Consider the following 22866-nt stretch of genomic DNA (forward strand, 5'->3'; position numbering starts at 1 on the left):
GTGGTCACGAATGGACGGGGATCTGCATACTTTCGGCTCCATAGAGGGACAAGGCAGGGATGCCCTCTGTCCCCATTATTGTTTGCACTGGCAATTGAGCCCCTGGCAATAGCATTGAGGGGTTCCAAGAAGTGGAGGGGAGTACTTAGAGTAGGAGAAAAACACCGGGTATCTCTGTATGCGGATGATTTGTTGTTATATGTAGCGGACCCGGCGGAGGGGATGCCAGCGATAATGCGGACACTTCGGGAGTTTGGAGAATTCTCAGGATATAAACTGAACATGGGGAAAAGTGAGTTGTTTGTGGTGCATCCAGGGGAGCAGAGCAGAGAAATAGAGGACTTTCCGCTGAGGAAGGTAACAAGGGACTTTCGTTACTTGGGGATCCAGATAGCCAAGAATTGGGGTACATTGCATAGGTTAAATGTAACGCGATTGGTGGAACAAATGGAGGAGGACTTCAAGAGATGGGACATGGTATCCCTGTCACTGGCAGGGAGGGTGCAGGCGGTTAAAATGGTAGTCCTCCCGAGATTCCTCTTTGTGTTTCAGTGCCTCCCGGTGGTGATCACGAAGGCTTTTTTCAAAAGGATCGAAAAGAGTACCATGAGTTTTGTGTGGGCCGGGAAGACCCCGAGAGTGAGGAAGGGATTCTTACAGCGTAGTAGGGATGGGGGGGGCTGGCACTACCGAGCCTAAGTGAGTACTACTGGGCCGCCAATATCACAATGGTGAGTAAGTGAATGGGGGAAGAGGAGGGAGCGGCGTGGAAGAGATTGGTGAGGGCGTCCTGTAGGGGGACTAGCCTACAGGCTATGGTGACGGCCCCATTGCCGTTCTCACCGAAGAAAAACACCACAAGCCCGGTGGTGGTGGCGACTTTGAAAATTTGGGGACAGTGGAGACGGCATAGGGGAAAGACGGGAGCCTTGGTGGGGTCCCCGATAAGAAATAACCATAGGTTTGCCCCGGGGAGAATGGATGGGGGATTTGGAATATGGCAAAGAGCAGGAGTAACGCAACTGAAAGATCTGTTTGTGGATGGGAAGTTCGCAAGTCTGGGAGCGCTGACCGAGAAATATGGGTTGCCCCAAGGGAATGCATTCCGGTATATGCAACTGAGGGCTTTTGCGAGGGAACAGGTGAGGGAATTCCCGCAGCTCCCGACGCACGAGGTGCAGGACAGAGTGATCTCAAAGACATGGGTGGGGGACGGTGAGGTGTCAGATATATATAAGGAAATGAGGGACGAGGGGGAGATTATGGTAGATGAGCTGAAAGGGAAATGGGAAGAAGAGCTGGGGGAGGAGATTGAGGAGGGGCTGTGGGCGGATGCCCTAAGTAGGGTAAACTCATCGTCCTCGTGTGCCAGGCTAAGCCTGATTCAATTTAAGGTGTTACACAGGACGCATATGACTGGAGCACGGCTCAGTAAATTCTTTGGGGTAGAGGATAGGTGTGCGAGATGCTCGAGAAGCCCAGCGAATCATACCCACATGTTCTGGTCATGTCCGGCACTACAGGGGTTCTGGGTGGGGGTGACAAAGGTGCTTTCGAAAGTAGTGGGGGTCCAGGTCGAACCAAGCTGGGGGTTGGCTATATTTGGGGTTGCACAAGAGCCGGGAGTGCAGGAGGCGAGAGAGGCTGATGTTTTGGCCTTTGCGTCCCTAGTAGCCCGGCGCAGGATACTGTTGATGTGGAAGGAAGCCAAGCCCCCAGGGGTGGAGACCTGGATAAATGACATGGCAGGGTTTATAAAGCTGGAACGGATTAAGTTCGTCCTAAGGGGATCGGCTCAAGGGTTCACAGTGGCAACCGTTCGTCGAATACCTCACAGAAAGATAGAGGGAATGGGAAAGAAGAAGGCAGCAGCAGCAGCCCAGGGGGGGGGGGGGGGGGGGGGGGGGGGGAGGAACCAGAAGGACTCTCAGGGTTGTTAATATATATGTATAATATGTATAGGTCGTTGCTATAAATAATTGTATGTTGGACTGTTAAATCATATTTTTGGGAGAGTGTTTATCTGAGACAAGGCAGTTGCCTTTTAGTTTTAGTTATATATTATTTATTGTTTGTTTATAAAACAGGTCATTGATATTTATACTGTTATATTATTGTGTAAAGTATACACAATGTACTGTGATGGTTGACCAAACATTTTCAATAAAATATTTTTTTTAAAAAATGCTAGAATAAATTTTCCTCTGCAGTTACACCAGCCTGGATTCAACCTTGTTAAGAATCTAACTTGGTGTAAAAGTCACTGCTGTCTCACGGCGCCGAGGATCCAGGTTCGATCCTGGCCCCGGGTCACTGTCCGTGTGGAGTTTGCACATTCTCCCCGTGTCTCACCCCCACACATCTAAAGATGTGCAAGGTAGGTGGACTGGCCATGCCAAATTGCCATCTATACTGGGGGAAAAAATGAGGACTTTAAACTTTAAAAAAAAACTTGGTGTAAAAGTACAAACAGACAGAAGAAATTTATTTGGAGAATCATTCTGCTGGCTTATCAAAAAAATTCTTTCATGGGTTGTGTTTATCGTGAACGAGGTCAGAATTCATTGCCTACTCCTAACCTCACTTGAAAAGGTGGTGGTAAGCCACCTTCTTGAACCTCTGCAGTCCATGTGGTGTAAGTACACCAACATTTCTGTTTGAAGGGGGAGTTGCTGGAGGAGTACTGATTCATCAGTTGATGCAGGGTAGGGGTAGGAGGTGGTAGGAGGAGGGGCTTTTCACAGTAGCTTCATTGAAGCCTACTTGTGGCAATAAGCGATGGCTATTATTATTATTAATCAGTAGGCTTCCTTGCCCATGATGCCACTCCCTTCCAACTGTACCAACGCTTGTACAATATGCTCCACAAGAGAATAATAGAAGATAGCAGTCTCGACAAGAAGGTCAATTAATTGAAAAGATGCCCTGATTGCAAAATGTAACTTCTGGAAAAACATTTAGACGGAGGGTGTTAAAAGTACAGTCAGCAAATTAGTTAATTTTATCGAAAGAAACCTACACAAAGTAAAAAAAAACAGAAGCAAGTTTTTCGTTTTATCCATCACCCGATAGGTTACTGGGCCATTTTTGAATAGTGAGAGTCAGCTCTGCTTCTACATACAAAAAGTACTCCAAAGAGAAATGAAATGATAACTATACCCTTTTCCACAAAAACATTATTCAAATAGTGCCATGATAAGGGGATTTTCACATGTAGTGCTTCAGATGTGTATGTAATTCCTGGAAAATGTCACAAATCAAGTATATTCATTTTATAATTTGAATCGCATAGTGAAAAGCAGATACATTAACATTTAAGATGCTGGTGAATTTTTGCACAGCCAAAGGTCAAGTAAATCAATCAAGCCATTTAATCGGGCAGCCATGGAATTTACCTATGAGGGCCCTGATGTTTACATGTCGCAATCAGGAGTGCCCTAGCAAAGAGACTATATAAACCAGCGCAAAAACTTCCCATCAGTTCACTGAAACTGAACTTTTAAACTATGATTCCCACAGTCACTGTGTTGACCTTTCAACAACCTTGCATGTTTAAAGATCAACTGCACAGTGTGGTCTCTTTAGACGTTTTAAAGTCAAATCCATTTTCATTAAAAGATATATTCCATGCACAGTCTAGTCAGTTAGAATTCAAAGTAAAAAAAAAACACAAATTCAGCAGTTTCACAATTACTGTTGTAGTTAATACAGTAAAACTAAAATCAATTTGTTTGAGGATATTTTGGTTCCTTTCATCAGATGATTTCACATAAGTGTATTAGTTGTGCAGAACAAGTTTCCAATTATAGATAGAGAACTTAAAACTAAAATTTTGAATGATTCCCATTGTTAGCAGCTATTAACTCATGCAATTAGCTCTATGAGAATAGCACAACAAAGTCAGGGCATTCTGACCCCAGATGTCAAACAGTCTTTTCTTAATCAGTTGCCAAGAGGTGCACAAGTGTTTATCTACACCATTTCCCCAGGTGTTTGCCCAAAGAACTCCAAATCTATTTTTCGTGTGGGCAATTCTCAACTCCAAGCAGCCCGGAATTTCACACCTGAAATCAGTTGATCACTTCAGACATTACATTTTAGCATTTGATGGAACCCCAACCATCAAATCCACACCGTATACTTCCATGTTTGCAGCTTTGCACTGACAGGTCGAGGAGAAACAATCTGAGGATCCTGGGTCTCCCAGGAGTGGAGGGGGCCGATGCCGCGGCATACGCGGGCACAATGATCAGGACGCTGATGGGCGCGGAGGCCCCCCCGGGATTGCTGGAGCTGGATGGGGCGCACCGAGTGCTAGCGAGGAAGCCCAAGGCAAATGAGCCGCCAAGGGTGATGGTGGTGGGATTTCACCGGTTTACGGACAGAGAGAGGGTCCTGAAATGGGCCAAGAAGGAACGGAGCAGCAAGTGGGACAATGCGGAGATCAGAATATACCCGGACTGGAGCGCGGAGGCCGCTAAGCGGAGAGCGGGTTTCAACCGGGCCAAAGCGGTGCTGCATCGGAAAGTAGTGAAATTTGGAATGCTGCAGCCAACGCGACTGTGGGTAACACATAATGGCCAACACCACTACTTCGAAACGCCCGAAGAGGCGTGGACCTTTATACTAACTGAAAAGTTCGACTCTAATTGAGGGTTTGTGTGGGAGGGAGGTGTTTGAGGGTTGAAATATGATGGTTGTTGTACATAGGGGGTCAACCACACGCAGGAAATGCTATATGGGCTGGGGGAGAGGGACAAGGCCACGACAGGAGCTGCGCCATGGGGGGCGGGGCAGGCTTTGGAAAGCGCAGGGTTTTCTTTCCCGCGCGCGGCAAGAAAGGCGGGAAGGGGAACGAAGGAATGTACATTGATTGGGAGATTCCCACACGGGGGGTCAAAGGGATGACGGGGGAAACCGGGGTCAGCAGGTGTTAGCTGACTTACGGGAGGGATATGGGGGAGCAAAAAAGCTAGACAGGGATCTAGCCCGGGGGGGGGAGGAGGAAAAGGTTGCGTCTGCACTGGCCGAAAGAGAACGGGACACAGAAGAGGTGGCTGGGACGGGGGTCCCCTGGCTGGGGAACTGGAGAGTGAGGGAGATGCGGACAAGGGACTGGCCCAGAAAAGGAGATGGCTAGTCGGGGGGGGGGTCCCTCCAATCCGGCTGATAACGTGGAACGTGAGGGGCCTGAATGGGCCGGTGAAGCGGGCTCGAGTGTTCGCGAACTTGAAGGGACTGAAGGCAGAGGTGGCAATGCTCCAAGAGACACACCTGAAGGTGGCGGACCACGTCAGGTTAAGAAAGGGATGGGTAGGACAGGTATTTCACACGGGATTGGACGCGAAAAATAGAGGGGTGGCAATTCTGGTGGGAAAGCATGTGTCATTTGAGGCCAAGACTATCGTAGCGGATAATGGAGGGAGATATGTGATGGTGAGTGGTAGGTTGCAAGGGACGTGGGTGGTGTTGGTAAATGTATACGCCCCGAACTGGGATGATGCTGGATTTATGAAGCGCATGTTGGGGCGCATTCCGGACCTGGAGGTAGGAGGACAGATAATGGGAGGGGACTTCAATACAGTGCTGGACCCAGCACTGGACCGCTCCAGATCAAGGACGGGAAGGAGGCCGGCGGCGGCCAAGGTGCTCAGGGGTTTTATGGATCAGATGGGGGGAGTGGACCCATGAAGGTTTGCAAGACCGCAGGCCAGGGAATTTTCTTTTTTCTCCCACGTACATAAGGCTTACTCCCGGATAGATTTCTTTGTTCTGCGCAGGGCGCTCATCCCGAGAGTGGACGGAACGGAGTATTTGGCCATAGCCGTTTCGGACCACGCCCCGCACTGGGTGGAACTGGAGCTGGGAGAGGAGAGAGACCAACGCCCGCTGTGGCGGCTGAATGTGGGACTGCTGGCTGATGAGGTAGTGTGTGGGAAGGTGAGGGGGTGTATTGAAAGGTACTTGGAGGCCAACGACAATGGGGAGGTGCGAGTGGGGGTGGTATGGGAGGCGTTGAAGGCGGTGATCAGGGGAGAGCTGATCTCCATCAGGGCTCATAGGGAGAAGACAGAGGGAATGGAAAGGGAGAGGTTAGTGGGGGAGATCTTGCGAATGGACAGGAGATACGCAGAGGTCCCGGAGGAAAGATTACTTGGGGAAAGGCGACGGCTCCAGACGGAGTTTGACCTGCTGACCACGGGCAAGGCGGAGGCACAGTGGAGGAAGGCGCAGGGGGCGACCTACGAGTACGGGGAAAAGGCTAGTAGGATGCTGGCGCACCAGCTCCGTAAGAGGGCGGCAGCGAGGGAAATCGGGGGAATCAAAGATGGAAGGGGAGCCACGGTTCGAAGTGCAACGAAAATAAATAAGGTATTCAAGGCCTTCTATGAAGAGCTGTACAGATCCCAGCCCCCAGGGGGGAAGGGGGGGATGAGGCAATTCCTGGACCAGCTGGGGTTCCCGAGGGTGGAGGAGCAGGAGGCGGTTGGTTTGGGGGCACCAATTGGGTTGGAGGAGTTGAGTAAGGGTTTGGGGAGCATGCAGGCGGGGAAGGCCCCGGGGCCGGACGGGTTCCCGGTGGAGTTCTATAGAAAATATGTGGACCTGCTGGCCCCGCTACTAGTGAGGACCTTTAGCGAGGCAAGAGAGGAGGGAACCCTGCCCCAGACAATGTCGGAGGTGACAATCTCCTTGATTCTAAAGCGAGACAAGGATCCACTGCAATGTGGATTGTACAGGCCGCTTTCGCTCCTCAATGTGGATGCTAAGCTATTGGCAAAAGTTCTGGCCACTAGGATTGAGGACTGTGTCCCGGGGGTGATTCACGAGGACCAAACGGGATTCGTAAAGGGCAGGCAGTTAAATACCAATGTGCGGCGGCTCTTAAACGTGATAATGATGACATCGGAGGAGGGAGAGGCGGAGATAGTGGCAGCTATGGACGCGGAAAAAGCCTTTGACCGAGTAGAGTGGGAGTACCTCTGGGAGGTATTGCGCAGGTTTGGGTTCGGGGGAGGGTTTATCAATTGGGTTAAGCTCCTTTACAGAGCCCCGATGGCGAGTGTAGTGACGAACCGGCGGAGGTCGGAGTACTTTCGGCTGTACCGAGGGACGAGGCAGGGGTGCCCCCTGTCCCCCCTGTTGTTTGCATTGGCGATCGAACCCTTGGCCATATCACTTAGGAAGACTAAGATATGGAGGGGGATAGTCCGCAGGGGAGAGGAGCATCGGGTATCGCTATATGCGGATGACCTGCTGCTGTACGTGGCGGACCCAATGGAGGGGATGGTGGAGGTCATGCAGACTCTGAAGGAGTTTGGAGAGTTCTCGGGCTACAAGCTTAATGTAGGGAAGAGTGAGCTTTTTGTATCACAGGCAGGGGACCAAGAAAGAGGGATAGGGGACCTACCGCTGAGGAGGGCGGAGAGGAGTTTTGGGTATCTGGGGATCCAGATAGCCAGAAGTTGGGGGGCCCTACATAAACTGAATTTGACGAGCGTGGTGGAGCAAATGGAGGAGGATTTATTTAAAAAGATGGGACATGCTCCCGCTCTCGCTGGCGGGTAGGGTGCAGTCGGTCAAAATGGTGGTCCTTCCGAGGTTTTTGTTCGTGTTTCAGTGCCTCCCATCGTGATCACCAAGGGCTTTTTCAAGAGAGTAGGTAGGAGCATTATGGGGTATGTGTGGGCAAATAAGACCCCGAGGGTTAGGAGAGGGTTCTTGGAACGCAATAGGGACCGAGGAGGGTTGGCTTTGCCAAACCTAGGGAGTTACTACTGGGCAGCAAACGTGGCGATGATCCACAAGTGGGTCATGGAGGGAGAGGGGGCGGCATGGAAGAGGATGGAGATGGCGTCCTGTAAAGGAACGAGCCTGGGGGCGTTGGTAACGGCACCGCTGCCGCTCTCGCCGACAAAATACACCACAAGCCCGGTGGTGGCGGCAACACTAAGGATCTGGGGCCAGTGGAGAAGGCACAGGGGTGCAATGGGTGCATCGGTGTGGTCCCCGATCAGGGGTAACCACCGGTTTGTCCCGGGAAAAATGGACGGGGGGTTCCAAGGCTGGCATCGGGCGCGGGATAAGAAGAATGGGGGACCTGTTCATTGACGGGACATTTGCGAGCCTCGGGGCACTGGAGGAGAAATTTGAGTTACCCCCGGGAAATGCATTTAGATATATGCAGGTGAGGGCTTTTGTGAGGCGACAGGTGAGGGAATTTCCGTTGCTCCCGGCACAAGAAGTTCAAGATAGGGTGATCTCGGGGGTATGGGTCGGGGAGGGCAAGGTGTCGGAAATATACCAAGAGATGAAAGAAGAGGGGGAAGCGCTAGTAGAAGAATTGAAAGGTAAATGGGAGGAGGAGCTGGGGGAGGAGATTGAGGAAGGGCTATGGGCTGATGCCCTGGGTAGGGTTAATACCTCCTCCTCGTGTGCCAGGCTCAGTCTGATACAATTTAAGGTGGTTCACAGAGCGCATTTGACGAGGGCGAGGCTGAGTAGGTTCTTTGGGGTAGAGGATAGATGTGAAAGATGTTCAGGGAGCCCGGCGAACCATGTCCATATGTTTTGGTCATGCCCGGCATTGGAGGGGTTCTGGAGAGGTGTGGTGGGAGTAATATCCCAGGTGGTGAAAGTCCGGGTCATGCCAAGCTGGGGACTAGCAATATTTGGAGTAGTGGATGAGCTGGGAGTACAGGAGGCGAAAGAGGCCGGAATTCTGGCCTTTGCATCCCTAGTAGCCCGGCGAAGGGTCTTGCTATTGTGGAAGGAGGCGAAGCCCCCTAGCCTGGAGGCCAGGATTAACAACATGGCGGGGTTCATAAAATTGGAGAGAATTAAGTTTGCTTTGAGAGGGTCTGCACAGGGGTTTTACAGGCGGTGGCAACCGTTCGTAGAATATCTCGCGGAGCGTTAGAAGGTGGTCGGTCAGCAGCAGCAGCAACCCTTGGAGAGGGGGGGGGGGGGAAACAAGAGATTGTTTGAGGGGATGGACGAGCGGGAGATGGCATGGAGGGTGGGGAGAAACGGTAAGTGCGGCCAAGAGCCAGTGTATAAAGCTATGTAAATATACCATCTTGCCTTGTATATATCTTGCTCAGGGTGATTTTGCGTTATTTTGTTACGGGGGGGGGGGGGGGGGTTATTGTTTGTAAGGGGAAAAAATTGTGTTGTTAAAAAACCTTAATAAAAATATATATTTTTTAAAAACCGAGCTAAAGGGCATGACCCAAACCCCAATCCACACCTTACTCAAAGGTATAACGCACTTGCGTAAGGCACTTTAATTTCGTGCAAATTTAATATGGTCCAGCAAAAGGTGAAACCTGACCCAAAGAAGGCAAAGCAGTCTTACTGAAGTTTTTGCAAAGTATAGCTTAAAATGTAGCCATGGAGCTGAAAGATACAATCCATCCTGAAGCTTCCACGCCAAAGAATTCAACTCTGGAACAATCATGAACACAGATAATAGTGGAATGAATAGCTGGACTCAAGCTGTCAAGAGTATTATCCATCATATAAGTATGAAGATTATTTTATAAGAACATGAATTTCTGCCAAAAAAATGTAGTTTTTAATTTGATCACAAATGGTTTTAATACAATTTTCATTTATAAAAGTTATGTCGGTTAGCTCCATGGTCAGTAAAGTTGATCTACATCAAGCTATTTTACAACAATGAAATGAAACAGTGGTTTTCTTTAAGCCCTTAGTTGTCATTAGAATGCATAACGTCAACATTATAACCATTAATTGAAACAAAAATGCAAAAAAAATGAAGTACTTATAAGAGGCAAATCTTTGTTGTGGTATAAAAGGTATTCAATGTGTTCAGTGAGCCCATCCTTCTGTTGAAGAACCTTTCATTAGGAAAGCCAGACATAAAGAAATTATTGGCATCTGCTTAAGATGTGCAGCTGGTTATGAAAGAGTGGAAAATAAAAGGTTCCACAACAGCCAATTATAATAACTTATGCTTTTCAAATTTAAATTTTTCAGTCTCCGTGAAAAGACAAAAGCTTATCAATTCAATGAGGAAGCCTAAAAAAACCCCGGTATTTGATATTGTACACTATGATTTTCATCCCTAAAAGAACTGACATCCTGTCCTTTGATTACATCTTTTTTTGGTTTGTCTAGTCTAATTTGCATTTAGCTACCATATCCTACGGATTATGATCTTGAGACCAAGCAAACCAAGTTGCTCGGACGCACAATATTTACCATAGCGATATTAATATTTGACAGACAGATGAACAATTTAAATGATGTTGGTCACATCAAAACATCCAGAGCAACAAATTCAATTAGCAGAGCTGACTGAAGAACCAAGCAACACATCAGCTGGTGAAGACTACAATGTGCTATGAAAGAGCGGCAGTGTATTTAAAAGAACTTCCTTTCATTTTTCGATTTCAAAGTGATATTATCATTTCACAATGAATTATAGTTTACTCTATACATCTAAAACACCAAGCGTAGAACAACATATTGGATAAATGTGGCCGTATCCCTGTAATTCCCAATATCATTTGTACCGTCAAGAAAAGATAGAAGTGGCTGGGAGATGGGAAAAATATTGCATAATGTTTCTGCAGCTTTCGTAGTAACTCTGGAACAATCACCCGATGACTCTCTGACAGAGGGAAAGCAGAAATAGAATTGTGTGTGTGTGTGTGCGGGGGGGGGGGGGGGGGGGGGGGGGGGAGAAGAGATGCATTCTAATTAATAAATCATAAGAAGTGGAATTTAGATTTCTTTTTCCCAAACTTAGCAGTGAGCTAAATATCAATTTCAGATTTATCTTCGTCCCAATATAACGTCAATATATAATTTAGATTTTGATACCTTCAGTCTACAAAATTAACTTTAAATGGGCAAGTTGCGCTGAAATCTACTGAAGCATCTTGTACCATTCACATCTCAAATAAAATGCAACCTAGCAATGAAATAATGCAAACTACTTAACCACAGCAGAATTCCACACCGAATTCCACTTTTGGACAACTTAAATTTGGGAACAAGTCTGAACATCAACCTTTTTTATTAAACTACAGATTAAAAGAGCATCGATATCAGCAACCAGCCAGCATGCTGGACAAGAGAACCGATTTAATATTCTACTAGAAGCCATAGATTCTAAAAGGAAAAGAAATGTCACCAGGAGGCAAAGGGCAGACACATTCACACTCACATGAAAGACTCATTCAAGAGTGCCTGACCTTAAATTATGCATATCTTATGCTGGTTTTTAATATGTATTGGCTATTGACTTGGATTTGGATGGCATAACTTAAAAGTTTGCAGGTAACATGAAATTCGGAAATGCAGCAGTGAGGAGGACAGTAGAAAACACAGATGGGTGAAATTGGACAGTACATGACAGAAGTAGGAAATTATGCATTTTGACAGGACACACAAGAGACAATATAAACTAAACTGTGCAATTTAAACTGAGGTACAGGAGCAGTGAGAGGGTGTACATACAGAAATCTTTGAAGGTGGCTGGACAATTCAATATTAAAGGATCCTTGGTTCATTGAGGCAGAAGAGGACAAAAACAAGGAAGTTATGCTAAAAATCACTGATTGGACCACAGCTGGAATATTGGCTCAAATCTTCTGATCATAAGAACTCGGAGCAGGAGTAGGCCATCTGGCCTCTCGAGCCTGCTCCGCCTGAAAAATTCAATGAGATCATGGCTAATCTTTTGTGGACTATCAGTGTTGTAACCGCTATGTCCAATGCAGATCAGACAGAAAATTACCCATTTACCCAAGTCCGATTTTTCTGGCCAAACTTCTGATCCACGATGCAGAAGAATTCCCTCCGCCCAGAAATCCACGGAGGGAATCAGCGCAGAAGTCATTCCCCCATTTTATAGCACTACCTGTTGCACTCTGGTAAGTGTTTAAAGGTCCCCAAGTTTCTAAGTGTTTTAGTGAATGGGTGAGTGAATGAATCTGTAGGTAAGCAGGCTGGTGAGGGAGAAATGGGCAGGGTGGTGAGGGAAAGGTGGGTGAGGTGGGCGGGGTGCTAGTGTGATGGGGTAGGGGGCAGGTGTGCGAGGTGGTAGGTGGGTGAGGGGCATTGTTGAAGATGGATATGGTGGGTGTTACAATCACAGCTGATATTACTACTGGACACGTTAGCTCTCGGGTTGAAAGCTGGCTTTATAGATCTAATTTTTTTAAAACAGAAACCGTGAAGGATGTTAGGGAACAATTTACATGAGTTTAATGATGGACTTCTAACATAAATAATAAAATATTTATTAAACAAGAAAAACAAACTATATTACACCAGACAATAATGTTGTTAAGTGTATTCCAAGCACTAAGTGCATTCCAACCACTGAAACGTGTGATTTCAATGCACTTACCTCCCTTTGATATGATCAATGTTTACAAACACTGGGGTTTCACCACTTAGACCACTAAACGGTGAAGGGAGATGAATGAATCAAGGCTGCAGCTGGTTTGTCGAAGCTGTCAATCACAGACCACTACTAGAATGCCATGAATGGCTTGCAGCTAATGAATCTGTGGGAACGATACGCAGGTTACAGCTGCTCTCAAGTGTTGCAGCTGTAATTCCCCTCATTGCCCCTGTCTGGACTGCTCTCTAGTTTCCAGACTGGAGGGGGGGGTGCTGGTCTGTGTGAGAGGGCCCCTTTCCCCCTTAGCCAGCGAGTCCCTGTGGGGGTCCCCCTGTAACAGGGGTCCCTGTGGGGGGGGGGGGGGATCTCCAATTACAGGGGTCCCTGTGGGGGGTGGGGGAGGGTGGTCTCCAATTACAAGGGTCCTTGTGGGGAGGTCTCCCTATTACAGGAGTCTCTGTAGGGGGGGGTCTCCCTATTACAGGTGTCCGTGGGAGGGGGGGGTTCCAATTACAGGGGTCCCTGTGGGGAGATCTCCCTATTACAGGGGTCCCTGTAAGGGGGCGGGGGGGGGGGGGGGGGAGGGAGGGGAGGAGGCAGTCCCCCTAATACAGGGGTCCTGGTTGGGGGGGGGGGGGAAAGAGGTTCCCTATTACGGGGTTCATTAAGATCCATTTGTATTTATTTACATGCTCCTGCTGGCATTCGCACAGACCTCGTTCCCACCACCAGTGGGGGTGGGGGGGGGTGAGAGCATTGCGGGCACCGACCCTGATTTTGCCCTGACGCCCGATTCACTGTCCCATTGGGGAACGCGATCCGGGCATCCCGGAATGGAGAATCCCGTCCATCGTCTTTCTCATGAGAATTTTTAGTCGCCTCATTCAAAGAACTTGCCTTGAAATTCTCTTCAAAAGTCACTCCCCCTCAGACAGCTTCGACAAGGATCCACCTCCAGGATTTCAATCTTGCTTTCTGGATCTCTGCGGACACTCGAGCTTCACCCTAGAAGCACACTTTCAGATCTTTGGCCATGCCAAGCAGAACACCACTGCTCTAAAAGGCTACCGTTGCCCTTATCAGCTTGGCTGCCCTCTCAAATTTTCAAATCTGCTTCCTGCAGCTCTCTCTTTTTTAAATTTGGAGCCCATTGCTCCATTCCTTTCTTTCAACTATACTTAATAAGACCTGTTTCTGGTCTCTGCCCTGGTCCCTTACCTGGGACTGTGTTCTGGGACCTGTTTCTACTCCACTCCTTGGTTTGATATCTTAGTCTTTGTTTGGGACCTTTTCCTTGTCCCCCATCACCATGTCTTGCTCCCTGGGACACCTTCTTTGCAATGGCCCCTTCAGGTCACTTTCATCCTGTTTTTCACTGCTTCACGTCTCTTTTTCACATGTACACAGGGCTTGTTCCGGGCCTAAAGACATAAAAATGGACAAACTCGTGCAGTCCTTTCTTGGGCAGCTCATGCAGAGACTTCGGGATGCCCAAGGAGTGCAGTTTCCAAATTCTGAACTCCCAATCTCAGACTTTGATTTAAAATTAAGATAAATATCTGGACTTTGTTCCATGGTGGATGGTAGGGTGGAAGATAGGCAGGGTGGGAGATGGGCGATGTGGTAGGGTGGCAGGTGGGTAGTTGGGTGAGTGGGGGCTCATCAGGTTGGATTAGGGGGGAGGTTTTGGTTGGGTGGTGGGGTCTAGTTAGGTTGGGTTGGGGGAATAGGCAGGTCAATCAAACCAGCAGAGGTCAATTGATTGTTGGGCCATGGGTCAAGGTGCAAAATTGGAGAGTCAGGGTGAGCGGTCGATGGGCAGTATCAGTTGTAAAGTTACCCAGGAGTTAGACTGGGATTTTTCTGTGCAACATTTCCTGGGTAACAATTCAGAAAAGTAAATTCGAACTGCCCAGAGCCTCTGACTCCAACTCAGAGTCAGAAACCTTTTTGGAGAAGAATTGGTCATTGAAAGTTCCAACTTCCTGGGCAATTCTACATTTTATGCCATATGTTCTGGATCCGATGATCTGTAGCCTGGAACACCTGGACCATTGTGTCCAAATTCTGGGCATCACTGCCTTACTGATAATGCAGCAGAGTTTTATCAAAATGGATAGAAGGAACTTGAATCTTCAGTTGCGTGGGGGCAAGTATAGAAGCTGGTGTGTTCTCCCTATAGCAATAAAGGTTAAGGGGAGATTAAAATCATATAGTGTTTTGGTAGAGTAAATAAGGAAAAGTAGGGCGCAATCTTCCTAAAAGGGAACAAAGTGCCTGAGCGATTGCGTTTAGCCGCGTGTTTCCTGGCACTCGCAGTGCCTAGAAACACGTGACTATTCAACGCTATTCGTGTTGAGTAAGGGGCATGAACAAGGAACCCGCGGCCGAGGCTATCTTTTACAACGGGGAACTCTGCTCGCTAGAACCGCCCGCGGTAGCGAGATTGGGGTGCCATTTTAAAAAGGTGTCCCGATCTCCCGAGGCCCACAAGTAAAATCCCCGACCACCCCCCAATTTGAACGCAACATGGGAGGGTCCCACTGCCCCCTTAAAACCCACGATGGGCAACCCCGGCCCAATTTTGCAAGCGCTAAAAATGCCAGCTTGGCACCTTGGCAGGGCCACCTGGGCACCTTGGCAATGCCAGGATGACACTTCCAGGATGCTAGGCTGGCACTGCCAAGGAGCCCAGGTGGCACCTGCAGTGCCAGAACACCACCCTGACCAAAGGGCATGCAGCTGGGGGCCTCCGATCACCTTGGAGACCCCCTTTTGTGGGGACCAGTGCTGAACAGCGTTCGCCCGAGGTCTCCGAGACGAAGGGATTGAATCCCAAAGCCTCAGGTACCTTGGGAATCTGCACATTAGAGTACGGTTTCCTGCCTCGCTCTAATATGCAGATTTGCCAAAAGAGATGAGCAGGATTCTTCTTCCAACATCTCATGTGATTGCAATGAATCTTGTGAGCCTTGTGGATATCGGGAGCGGGGTCTCCCGGCTTTCACAGGCCACGCCGAGCCGCAGTGCGATGCTTTTCCGGGGTACCATGGCTGGAAGATTGCGCCCATAATTTCAGTACCAGAATGGTTAGAAACTAGAGGCAACTTGAGAATTTTTTATACATAGTGAATTGCTAAAATCTGAAAAGTTCTGCCAGTGAGAGTGGTGGAAACAGAGTAAATAACAACTTGCAAAATTGAATTGAAAAAATACTTGACGAGTAAATGATGCAGGGCTGGTGGGATAGATGCACGGCTGGGGAGATAGATGCAAGGCTGGAGGGATAGATGCAAGTCTGGCGGGATAGATGCAGGATTGTGGGGGATAGATGCAGGGCTGTGGGGGATAGATGCAGGGCTGTGGGGGATAGATGCAGGGCTGTGGGGGATAGATGCAGGGCTGTGGGGGATAGATGCAGGGCTGTGGGGGATAGATGCAGGGCTGTGGGGGATAGATGCATGGCTGTGGGGGATAGATGCAGGGCTGTGGGGGATAGATGCAGGGCTGTGGGGCGACAGATGCAGGGCTGGGGCGACAGATGCAGGGCTGGGGCGACAGATGCAGGGCTGGGGCGACAGATGCAGGGCTGGGGCGACAGATGCAGGGCTGGGGCGACAGATGCAGGGCTGGGGCGACAGATGCAGGGCTGGGGCGACAGATGCAGGGCTGGGGCGACAGATGCAGGGCTGGGGCGACAGATGCAGGGCTGGGGCGACAGATGCAGGGCTGGGGCGACAGATGCAGGGCTGGGGCGACAGATGCAGGGCTGGGGCGACAGATGCAGGGCTGGGGCGACAGATGCAGGGCTGGGGCGACAGATGCAGGGCTGGGGCGACAGATGCAGGGCTGGGGCGACAGATGCAGGGCTGGGGCGACAGATGCAGGGCTGGGGCGACAGATGCAGGGCTGGGGCGACAGATGCAGGGCTGGGGCGACAGATGCAGGGCTGGGGCGACAGATGCAGGGCTGGGGCGACAGATGCAGGGCTGGGGCGACAGATGCAGGGCTGGGGCGACAGATGCAGGGCTGGGGCGACAGATGCAGGGCTGGGGCGACAGATGCAGGGCTGGGGCGACAGATGCAGGGCTGGGGCGACAGATGCAGGGCTGGGGCGACAGATGCAGGGCTGGGGCGACAGATGCAGGGCTGGGGCGACAGATGCAGGGCTGGGGCGACAGATGCAGGGCTGGGGCGACAGATGCAGGGCTGGGGCGACAGATGCAGGGCTGGGGCGACAGATGCAGGGCTGGGGCGACAGATGCAGGGCTGGGGCGACAGATGCAGGGCTGGGGCGACAGATGCAGGGCTGGGGCGACAGATGCAGGGCTGGGGCGACAGATGCAGGGCTGGGGCGACAGATGCAGGGCTGGGGCGACAGATGCAGGGCTGGGGCGACAGATGCAGGGCTGGGGCGACAGATGCAGGGCTGGGGCGACAGATGCAGGGCTGGGGCGACAGATGCAGGGCTGGGGCGACAGATGCAGGGCTGGGGCGACAGATGCAGGGCTGGGGCGACAGATGCAGGGCTGGGGCGACAGATGCAGGGCTGGGGCGACAGATGCAGGGCTGGGGCGACAGATGCAGGGCTGGGGCGACAGATGCAGGGCTGGGGCAATAGATGCACGGCTGGGCTGGGGCGATAGATGCACGGCTGGGGGGATAGATGCAGGTCTTGGGTAAACAGAGTAAGAAGTCTTACAACACAAGTTTAAGTCGTACAGGTTTGTTTCGAATCACTAGCTTTCGAAGCACTGATCCTTCCTCAGGTGTATGAAGAGGTAGTTTCCAGAAATATTTAAATATATATATATATATATTCATATATGTCTCTCGTGCGCGGTTGTTTGAGCGCAAGTAGCGGGGGTGTGGGGATGACCTTGGCAAGATGTTCATCGATGACGTGTTGAAGGCTGCGAAGAAGTCGTTGTAGTTTCTCCGCTCCAGGGAAGCACTGGACGACGAAGGGTATTCTGTCGGTTGTGTCCCGTGTTTGTCTTCTGAGGAGGTTGGTGCGGTTTTTTGCTGTGTCGCATTGGAACTGTCGATAGATGAGTCGAGCACCATATCTCGTTTGTACGAGGGCATCTTTCAGCGTCTGTAAATGTCTGTTACGCTCCTCCTTGTCAGAGCAGATCCTGTGTATATGGAGGGCTTGTCCATAGGGGATGGCGTCTTTAATGTGTTTAGGGTGGAGGAGTGGAGCATCGTGTGGTTATCCGTGGGCTTGCGGTAAAGCGAAGTGCTGAGGTGACCGTCCTTGATGGAGATGAGTGTGTCCAAGAATGCAACCGATTCTGGAGAGTAGTCCATGGTGAGTCTGATGGTGGAATGGAACTTATTGATGCCATTGTGTAGTCGTTTCAGTGATTCTTCGCCGTGGGTCCAAAGGAAAAAAAATTTCATCGATGTATCTGGTGTATAACGTCGGTTGAAGGTCCTGTGCGGTGAGGAGGTCTTGTTCAAACTTGTGCATGAAGATGTTGGCATATTGGGGTGCGAATTTGGTCCCCATGGCTGTTCCGTGTGCCTGGATGAAGAACTTGTTGTCGAAGGTGAAGCTGTTGTGATCCAGAACGAAGCGAATGAGTTGCAGAATTGCGTCTGGAGATTGGCAGTTGTCGGTGTTGAGTACTGAGGCTGTTGCAGCAATGCCGTCGTCATGGGGGATGCTGGTGTAGAGTGCCGAGACGTCCATTGTGACGAGGAATGTTCCTGGTTCAACTGGTCCATGGGTGCTGAGTTTCTGTAAGAAGTCCGTCATATCGCGACAGAAGCTGGGCGTTCCTTGTACGATGGGTTTCAAGATGCCCTCGATGTAGCCAGGGAGGTTCTCTCACACAGGGTCCCATTGCCTGATACGATAGGACGGCCTGGTGTGTTGGCCGTTTTGGGGAGGCAGTAGAGATTTCCAACGCGGGGAGTATGTGGGATGAGAGCACGTAGGGTGCTCTGAAGGTCTGGATCCATTGTCTTGATCAGTCTGTTGGCGGGTGTGTTCCTTGGTTGGATCTGCGGGTAACTGTCTGTAGTGTTCCTGGTTGTTGAGCTGTCGGTACACTTATTTGCAGTAGTCCGTTCTGTTCAGTATGACAGTGGCCCCTCCTTTGTCTGCTGGTTTGATGACAATGTTGCGGTTCGTCTTGAGAGCGCGGATAGCATTGCGTTGTGCTTGGGTGCTGTTCGGGGCTGTCTTGTAAATGCGACTGATGAATCCGGCATTGACTCGACTCCTGACGGCTTGAGCATACATGTCGTGTCTAGGGCAGCAGCCTTCCTGAGGGGTCCAATTCGACTCTTTGCTGCACCGTAGATCTCGCGATACGCTGTTCCGGTTCATTGGTTGTCTCATTGGGTTGCTGTGGGCCTCTTGGGGTCTGTGGAAGAACTTCGGAGCCTCATTCGACTGATGGGAGTCCATTTTGGTGGTGGTGTAGAAATTGAGCCCTCTGCTGAGGACTTCAATTTTGTCTGGTTGAAGGGTGTAGTCCGACAAGTTGACAATAGATTTCCCTGTATTGTTTTCTACTGAGGTACCGGGGAGGCTTGGTTGATGCTGGTGGTGATGCCGAGTTTCTCAAGCTTCCTGTTCTTGGTGTGCATATAGGTGGCGTGTATCGTTGTCTCATCTGTTTGGCGGTGTTCCGCAGCTGGTCTGCTGTCCTGAGCGCATGTTGAGAATATGGACTTTATCTTGGTTACCAGGTTTCGGCGTGTGCTGTAGAGCTGGTGTACGAGGTGTTGAGGAGTGTGAGAGAGGTGCGATGGTAGAGTCTCTCAGCGTAGTCGGTGTTGTAGGTCGACTTGAGTGGGTTTGTGATCTGTAGCCCTTTCGGGATCTTGTCTGCTTTCTTGCATCTTTGTAGAAACTTAATGTCAGTGTCTATATGCGCGATCTTCTTGGAGATCCTCTCCACTTTGAGCCGGCAGTTTGCGGTGTCGATGGTAGCCATGATGTGGAGATGTCGGCGTTGGACTGGGGTGAGCACAGTAAAAAGTCTTACAACACCAGATTAAAGTCCAACAGGTTTGTTTCGAATCACTAGCTTTCAAAGCACTGCTCCTTCCTCAGGTGAATGAAGAGGTGGGTTCCAGAAACATACATACAGACACAGTCAAAAATACAAGATGATACTTTGAATGCAAGTCTTTGCAGGTAATTAAATCTTTACAGGTCCAGATGGAGCAGGTTAAAGAGGTGTGATTTGTATCAAGCCAGGACAGTTGGTAGGATTTTGCAAGCCCAGGCCAGATGGTGGGGGGTGAATGTAATGCGAGATGAATCCAAGGTCCCGGTTGAGGCCGTACTCGTATCTGTGGAATTTGGCTAGAAGTTACTGCTCGGCGATTCTGCATTGTTGCGCGTCCTGAAGGCCGCCTTGGAGAACGCTTACCCGAAGATCAGAGGCTGAATGCCCTGAAAGATGCCCTCATACGAACGGGATATGGCGCTCGACTCATCGATCGACAGTTCCAATGCGCCACAGCAAAAAAACGCACCAACCGCCTCTGAAGACAAACACGGGACACAACCGACAAGAGGACTACCCTTCGTCGTCCAGTACTTCTACGGAGCGGAGAAACTACGACATCTTCTTTGCAGCCTTCAACACGTCATCGATGAAGACAAACATCTTGCCAAGGCCATCCCCACACCCCCAGTACTTGCCTTCAAACAACCACGCAACCTCAAACAAACCATTGTTTGCAGCAAACTGCCCAGCCTTCAGAACAGCGACCACGCCACCACACAACCCTGCCATGGCAATCTCTGCAGGACGTGCCAGATCATCAACATGGGTACCACCATTGGTGAGAACACCACCTACCAGGTACGTGGTACATACTCGTGTGACTCGGCCAACGTTGTCTACCTCATACGCAGGAAAGGATGTCCCGAAGCGTGGTACACTGGCGAGACCATGCAGATGCTGTGACAACAGATGAATGGACATTGCGCAACAATCGTCAGGCAGGAATGTTCCCTTCCAGTCGGGGAACACTTCAGCAGTCAAGGGCAGCTGATCTTCGGGTAAGCGTTCTCCAAGGCGGCCTTCAGGTCGCGCGACAACGCAGAATCGCCGAGCAGAAGCTTATAGCCAAGTTCCGCACACATGAGTGCGGCCTCAACCGGGACCTTGGATTCGTGTCGCATTACATTCACCCCCCACCATCTGGCCTGGGCTTGCGAAATCCTATCAACTGTCCTGGCTTGAGACAATTCACACCTCTTTAACCTGCTCCATCTGGACCTGTAAAGACTTAATTACCTGCAAAGACTCGCATTCAAAGTATCATCTTCCATTTTTGACTTTGTCTATAAATATGTTTCTGGAACCTACCTCTTCACTCACCTGAGGAAGGAGCAGTGCTCCGAAAGCTAGTGATTCGAAACAAACCTGTTGGACTTTAATCTGGTGTTGTAAGACTTCTTACTGTGCTCACCCCAGTCCAACGCCGGCATCTCCACATCTTAGGTAAACAGGACAGGGGAAAGGAACTAATTTGAAAACTCCGTCAAAGACGTATGGCTCTTGTGCAGTATGATTCCATGATTCTAGCTCATTGAACAGCATGACATGGCCGTTATTAATGAGAAATCTGCTTATTGTATCTTTCATTTCCAAATTAGAGCTTCCTTGTTTTATGTAATTTGAAAGCCACAAAAGCACACACAATGGATAAGAGTAAAATCAAACTATCCATGACTTTTCAAAGACAGCATGGAGAAAAGGAACTTCAATCATCAATAATCGCAAGACCTAAGCATCTATTTTTGAGGCATCAGAATGATAAAGTTCACATTAAACTACCTTATAAACAAGCTACATGTGAAACACTTCACTACTCTGTTGCATTGCAGGAATTCTCCAAAGACCACTACAAAACAGAAATGTGGATATTCAAATCTATCTGTTAAACAAAGCAGCATTTATGTTGTATCTATATAACAGAATACTATATTGCATTCATTGTAAAAATAAATAAAATATATAATCAAGTCCATTACCTCTGTATGGCTCAGCTTCGATTATTCCCTCAGAGGGGTTACCATAGCTGCTGGAAACAATTCTTGTTTCTTTCAGGGTAGGTCCACCAGTCATCATGTGTTTCACGTCCTGAGATATATTAGAAAGGAAAGGATAATCTAAACGCAGTTCCCAAATGACAGCACATTTAGGCATTTGCACTATTATGAGTTTTGAACTGAGGCCCTCTGGACCAGTGCAGATTTGCACTAACACATGAAGCGCTTGTTGTTCTACTGTAACGTCATGGGAACAATTATTACATCACAGAGATCACCAGAGTGCTCTGAAGAGATAACTCCAAATAATTCACAAAAAAAATTAATGTGCTCATTTTACCACCATGAAGGAAACAGATATCTCAATGGAAATGTTTCCCTTGCATTCCTGCTGGCATTAACAGCAATGGGAAGATATGAATGATACACCAGTGGGGCAATGCTTTCAAGTCCTTGCCTAGTTTAAGTATTAGCCTGCCTCACTGGTAGTACTCTGGCCTCTTAATTGGAAGGCCATGAGTTTGGGTCCCACTCCAGGGACTTGAGCACATAACATTAGGTTGACACTTCAGCGTAGTACAGATTGAGTGCTGCACTGTCAGAGATGCTGTCTTCCGGATGTGATGCTGAACAGAGGACTGTTCGAGTGGATGTAAAACTACCCGTTTGTATTATATTGCATTATTTGATTGAGCAGGGACGTTCCGGGGTGTCCTAGTCAACAATCGTCTATCAACAGATGCCCCAGAAACAGATTTATTATTATGTATCTCACTGTTGTGCTTTTGCCTACATAACAGTAACATTTCAAAGGTAGATCATTGGGATATTCTGAGGACATGATATAAATTCAAGTTTGTTGATACATTTACATTTAAAGTGCACTGCTGCCTTATGGTGCCAAGGACCCAGGTTCAATCCTGGCCCTGGGTCACTGTCCTTGTGGTGTTTGCACATTCTCACTGTGCCTGCGTGGGTCTCACCCCCACAACCCAAAATGATGTGCAGGATAGGGGAATTGGCCAGGCTTAATGGGACATAAAAAATTGGATACTCTAAATTTATAGTTAAAAAAGAAAAAAAAATTACATTCAATGGTTAATATCTCTGTTCATTTCTATTCTGTAAGAAGTCTTACAACACCAGGTTAAGTCCAACAGATTTGTATCGAAACAAACTTGTTGGACTTTAACCTGGTGTTGTAAGACTTCTTACTGTGCTCACCCTAGTCCAACACAGGCATCTCCACATCATTTCTATTCTGTCACTTTCCTCAAAGCTTTAAAAGTACTTGTAATGCAGAAGTCAGAAGAAAGATAGAGATAACCAGAAGTAATTTTGTGAAGATGAAAGGTGTGTTAATAACAAGTAAACTCAAGCTTGTAACTAGAAACAGAAACTCATTAGGCGCTGGATTCTATCCACTTTCCTCTGTCTCAGGAACTTGGACAATAAG

At 49.0% G+C, this 22866-nt stretch overlaps 1 protein-coding gene and 1 long non-coding RNA gene across 11 annotated transcripts in view; one reads left to right on the top strand and one right to left on the bottom strand.

Moving 5' to 3' along the window:
- Positions 1-22866, top strand: part of LOC140408608 (uncharacterized) — a 205094-nt gene that overhangs the window by 113664 nt on the left and 68564 nt on the right. The window lies entirely within an intron of this gene.
- Positions 1-22866, bottom strand: part of arfip1 (ADP-ribosylation factor interacting protein 1 (arfaptin 1)) — a 278354-nt gene that overhangs the window by 60570 nt on the left and 194918 nt on the right. For all 10 annotated transcript variants that reach the window (XM_072496046.1, XM_072496042.1, XM_072496038.1 and 7 more), the window contains one exon: positions 21393-21501. In XM_072496046.1, the coding sequence (XP_072352147.1) occupies positions 21393-21501 (109 nt within the window). The remainder of the gene's footprint in view (positions 1-21392; positions 21502-22866) is intronic.

The sequence above is a fragment of the Scyliorhinus torazame genome, chromosome 3 (genome assembly GCF_047496885.1).
Source record: "Scyliorhinus torazame isolate Kashiwa2021f chromosome 3, sScyTor2.1, whole genome shotgun sequence".
NCBI classification, from domain to species: domain Eukaryota; kingdom Metazoa; phylum Chordata; class Chondrichthyes; order Carcharhiniformes; family Scyliorhinidae; genus Scyliorhinus; species Scyliorhinus torazame.